Consider the following 4,691-nt stretch of genomic DNA (forward strand, 5'->3'; position numbering starts at 1 on the left):
CTGACTAATCTACAAAAATGGGCCGACAAGTGGCAGCTCAAATTCCACCCTGATAAATGTACGGTCCTGAGGGTTGGTAGTGGCCACCCGAACTTCACTTACAACATGTCCGAAAACAACAACCCCTTACCTATATCCCTGAAAGTTTCCTCAGAAGAGAAAGACCTGGGAATCCTAGTAGACAGAGACTTGGGCTTTGCCAATCATATAACAACTATTGTAAAAAAAGCAAACCAAATAATGGGACTAACATGGAGAACATTTGTACACATGGACCTAGAAATGTTTCTCACTCTTTACAAGACCATCATCCGTCCTCACTTAGAGTACGGAGCCCCCATTTGGTCCCCACATACTTGGAAACTCGCTACAGAACTAGAGAAAGTACAGAAGCGAGCGACAAAAAGAGTACCAGGCCTGCAGGATCTTTCATACACAGATAGGCTCAAGAAACTAAAACTACCTACCCTGGTCTACAGGAGATTGAGGGGTGACATGATCAACGTTTATAAATACACACACGGGATGTACAATACTGCATGTCTACTACCAATAACAACAGAGAAGAGAACTAGAGGTCATCACCTGAAAATAAAGAGGACGCAGGCAAAAACAAATATGCGCCTACACTTCTTTACAAATAGAACGGCAAGCTGGTGGAATGAGCTTCCTGGGGAGGTAGTTATGGCGCCTAGTGTAAGCAGTTTCAAGAAGAGGTTTGACGAGTACATGGTAACACACCCGGTCGTCTACAATTATAGAGCTTTGGACCACCCACTACGTCCAGAGATGTCAGTAAACTGAAGAGCGGCCCAAATTGGAGCAGGACTCCTACCCGGCATGAATCAACTCTACTCTACTCTATTTAGTATATATTATTGTCATATGAAAATTGTTCTGACAGAAATCGGAAAACACAAGTCATTGCTGGTTTCCTGAATTGGGCACCTCACACAGTATTATAATCTAAAATAAACGGAAAAATTTTAATCTGGGAAATAACCTGTAGTGTAACATATATGTATGTTTATTTATGCTAGCTGTGCCCCTACTACTAGAATTAGCTAATTGACATACATTCTACCTGTACAATCACCTACAACAGGGTCTAACAGTGAAAGAATAGGTGCATAATCAATTGGAAACATTACCGTTACCTTCTTCACAGCCCCTGATCCGATGTTGATCTTAGTGGTCACCTCATTAGTTATCTCTTTGCAGCCAAGCCATGGCATACAAGTTTCCATCGTGGACAGTCGAAAACTTCCCAGCGGGCACAACCTCCTCTGTCCCAACCCTGCCACAGTCACAACATCCGGATTGGATCTGGACTCTTTGACTTTTCCTTGTCTTTCCTGACCCAACATTTCATCGTCATAGTTGAAGAAGGCACTAACAGACTCCAGAGAGCCTGACCAGGACCACGGCAGTAAGTACAGAATCAGCAGAGTAAGGAGAAGGAGGCAGACCACAGCTCGCTTACACACACGACCCATCGTTATGGCGGCTGCTACATGTAACTCTGACCTGTAATAGGTACAATTAGCACTTAATATATAATATAATATTATACAATAAAATGACATTGAAGTTGACCCAAAAATAATATGATGAGTGCAATTTAGTATGAGTGGATACAGTAGGGTAGCCCGGGTACCATCCTGGTTAGTTTACATCCGCTCCCACAGTCGCTCCTCATGGTGGGAGCGACTGTGGGAGGGAACGTAAACCAGGATGGTAGTACCCAGGCTAACAGTAGGGATTGTAGTTGAAAAAAACATCTACCATTATAGTGAGATACAAGGACAAGAACAGTTGCTGCAGTGTTATTTAGTCTGTCCCATTGTAGAATAGTAACTTGCACACGTAATACACTTTTTGTAGGGCCTAATAAGACTAACAGCAAGGGGTATTTGAACGTATTTCCCATGCACACTGACCCAGTGTACACATACATACATGTACTGCACATAGGATAACTGTCCTTTTTGTAATAACATGACAGATGTTTGTTACTTGTAGAATACTCATCTGTGGGTGCATCCTTTTTAATGAGTGGTTTTTGTCAGTAGTAAATAAACATTCCAGAACAAGTCATTTTTTGTTTTGTTTTATCATTGCAAATGTCACATCTGATAAAGTTACACTAATTTTGTAAAACTTAATAGGAGTGAGGTGTATTTCCCAAACACACTGCCCCCCTCCCCCAACCCCATACACACACACTGCACATACATGTATAGAATAATTGCCCTTCTTTTAATATCCTGAAGTAGAATAGCTTACTGTCAGCTTGAATCGGATTGTAACTTTGAAATAAATAAACTCTATTGCACAACAGTTGTGCAACGTATACATAATTGGGATCTACTGCTAAATGCCAACAAACATACCAAGAGACTAAATCTACCTTTCAAAGACTACAGGTATGTAAGTATAAGATGAGAAAGTGCTTTACCTGCAGAATGAGACCAAAATATGTACTGATAAGCTCTGCAAATTACACAAACGTATAGACTGACAGAATCATGTTTCTACTGGTAGTGACCACTAGAATTGGCAGGAAAATTGCAACAGTGGGTCTGTTTTGTACACACTGTGTTCTGATAAGAATAGGAGTAAGATCAAAAATAAATAAACTTCAGCTTCACATCCTGTTTATAATATGGGTCCGCTTATCTCAAAAGGAGAACATGGCTGCTATCATAGCTGATGAAAAGAGCCGGGCTGGTCCATAATCTACCACATAACTGCACCAAAATGTCACAGGGACATTTCCATATTTACAACAGATTTAATCTTTATTAAGATTAAATGTTAAAAGCTCAAAGAAATGGCTCATATTTACCTCTATGGAAGGTTCAACTAATTCCTGCTGAAAGAACTGTGGATTTATGTTGATGAAGAACTCAGCTGCTTTCTGTCCAGACTCCTTTGCTAGAGAAAACCATTTCTGAAAGATGTGAAGTTTACACATTAGCTGCTAGGTGGCGCTGCTACAGTGTACCAAAGATTCATTCTGGAATATTTTTTTTCTAACCTAAATCTTAAATACTAAGTACCAGTACATGTACTTACATACTGCATGGTTGTTTTTGGAATCAAGTAGGGATCATCAATGAAATTGTAGTCCACAGAAGTGGGATCCTGAGGTGTTGGAGAAAATAAAACAACTTGATCAACTTAAGTGTACACATCAAGTCAAGTCAACAACTAGTACATTTGTATTACATTGTACTAGATCGCCACCATCTCCTAGCATAGTAACCTATACATGTACCTCCAAACGATTTACTTGTAGTTCAGTGCCTAGAGGCAATCTTTTGGCCTTGCATTATGTAAACTCTTAAAAAAGAATAATACTCATTTTGTTTTCATCATCAAATAAACTCACCCTTTTGACTGTGGTTGAAAGTGCCTTCAAAACTGCAAGTTTGTCCCTACAATGGATGAATGATAATAGATAAAATGGCATGTAAAAAAATTTCTCACTAATGTTGTCAATAATATCTCTCCATAAAAAAAGACTGATTCTCTGTGTTCACTTGAGTCAAAAATACTTGGAATGGTTGCTATGCACATGGTAAAATTACCTAACTTTTTAATAAAACAAATTGAAACTTGTATAGTTTACCTAACTCTATAGAAGTGGTATACAGTACAACCTGCTACAACACACTGATTATTCCCTAACTAATCGGACCTGCAAGCGAGACATAAAAATTCTGGTTCCCCCCTCCCCAATACGTCGGTAAATACATCGTCACGTAAACACATTACATCCAGACGAAATATAGACTAATCTGGCAGATGAAAAGTGTCCTCACACATCTAACAACGATCTAAAACTCACCTTGCGTCCCTTTGTTCTCGACTTATCCGAGATCTGAATACAATCCGGCAGGCACATCTCTGGAAGGGGGCAGCCATCTTTGTGACCTCAACATGACCTAAAGGTTAAAGGTCGAACAGAACCAACATGGCGGCGTGTTTTGAAACAATTTTGTTGAGGTGAGTTTGGGCTCGACTTTAGTTTGCAATAAATGAATGAACAAGGCCGAAAAGGCTATCAAAGTTTGTTATGATATAATAACCTAGAATATTACCAGGTAATATGGGGATATAGTCCATGGGAGACATAGGATTTCGGTCCAGATGTCCATCAAATTCTTTCAGGCTTCAGTGTTGAGTCAGCATAAGTTGAATCAAGTAAGTGACGTTACTTGTACACTAGCGCTAAAAGTAACCCGTGGTCTTCAAATTATGTTGACAGAAACAAAAATAAACAGAATGTTTCTTTAGACTTCATGTATCTTTATGCAGAGGACCTGTGCATTCAAGAGGATGGCTCAAAGATGGTGCTGACTAATGTTTCCATCGTTTTCTAGTACTTAATTTTCAGAAATAACACATTTGCATCAACATTGATAAAAAATTAGTCAAAAAGTTATATAGTTGAGTGTCTATTCAAGTATATGTATAGTATCAGTACACTCAGGTATTTGCGACCTGTACCTAAATTATTTTCGTTACAAAGCACGCCATGAGAAGTCATGTCAAACTTGCTGACACATGTGGACGTAGAAATGGGTGTAATCCATCCCAGACAGATCCTAGTCAGTGATGTCTTCAACCCAGAACATCTAATGATTTATCTGGCGCTGTGACTGTCCTTTGAACTGACATGTTGT

At 39.4% G+C, this 4,691-nt stretch overlaps 2 protein-coding genes and 1 long non-coding RNA gene across 6 annotated transcripts in view; 1 reads left to right on the forward strand and 2 right to left on the reverse strand.

Moving 5' to 3' along the window:
- The window catches only part of LOC109475485 (protein O-mannose kinase-like), a 5,326-nt gene extending 2,490 nt beyond the window's left edge, over nucleotides 1-2,836 (reverse strand). Inside the window, exons 1-2 of the mRNA XM_019776113.1 lie at nucleotides 2,459-2,836; nucleotides 1,152-1,527 (exon numbers count right to left, since the gene is read on the reverse strand). Coding sequence (XP_019631672.1) covers nucleotides 1,152-1,496 — 345 coding nt within the window. The 5' untranslated portion in view covers nucleotides 1,497-1,527; nucleotides 2,459-2,836. The remainder of the gene's footprint in view (nucleotides 1-1,151; nucleotides 1,528-2,458) is intronic.
- Nucleotides 1-4,691, reverse strand: part of LOC109475481 (pentatricopeptide repeat domain-containing protein 3, mitochondrial-like) — a 19,551-nt gene that overhangs the window by 13,519 nt on the left and 1,341 nt on the right. The window contains exon 1 of one of the 2 annotated variants that reach the window (XM_019776106.1): nucleotides 3,854-3,935. The exons of the other annotated variant lie outside the window; for it this stretch is intronic. Within the exon in view, the coding sequence (XP_019631665.1) occupies nucleotides 3,854-3,930 (77 nt within the window). The 5' untranslated portion in view covers nucleotides 3,931-3,935. Of the gene's footprint in view, nucleotides 1-3,853; nucleotides 3,936-4,691 lie in introns of those variants that run through there. 2 annotated transcript variants of the gene reach the window in all.
- The window catches only part of LOC109475493, a 33,775-nt gene that overhangs the window by 2,893 nt on the left and 26,191 nt on the right, over nucleotides 1-4,691 (forward strand). The window contains exon 1 of one of the 3 annotated variants that reach the window (XR_002140545.1): nucleotides 3,953-4,011. The exons of the other annotated variants lie outside the window; for them this stretch is intronic. This is a non-coding gene — a long non-coding RNA (uncharacterized LOC109475493). Of the gene's footprint in view, nucleotides 1-3,952; nucleotides 4,012-4,691 lie in introns of those variants that run through there. 3 annotated transcript variants of the gene reach the window in all.

This window comes from Branchiostoma belcheri, unplaced genomic scaffold (genome assembly GCF_001625305.1).
Source record: "Branchiostoma belcheri isolate BF01 breed outbred unplaced genomic scaffold, Haploidv18h27 scaffold34, whole genome shotgun sequence".
Classification (NCBI taxonomy): Eukaryota; Metazoa; Chordata; class Leptocardii; order Amphioxiformes; family Branchiostomatidae; genus Branchiostoma; species Branchiostoma belcheri.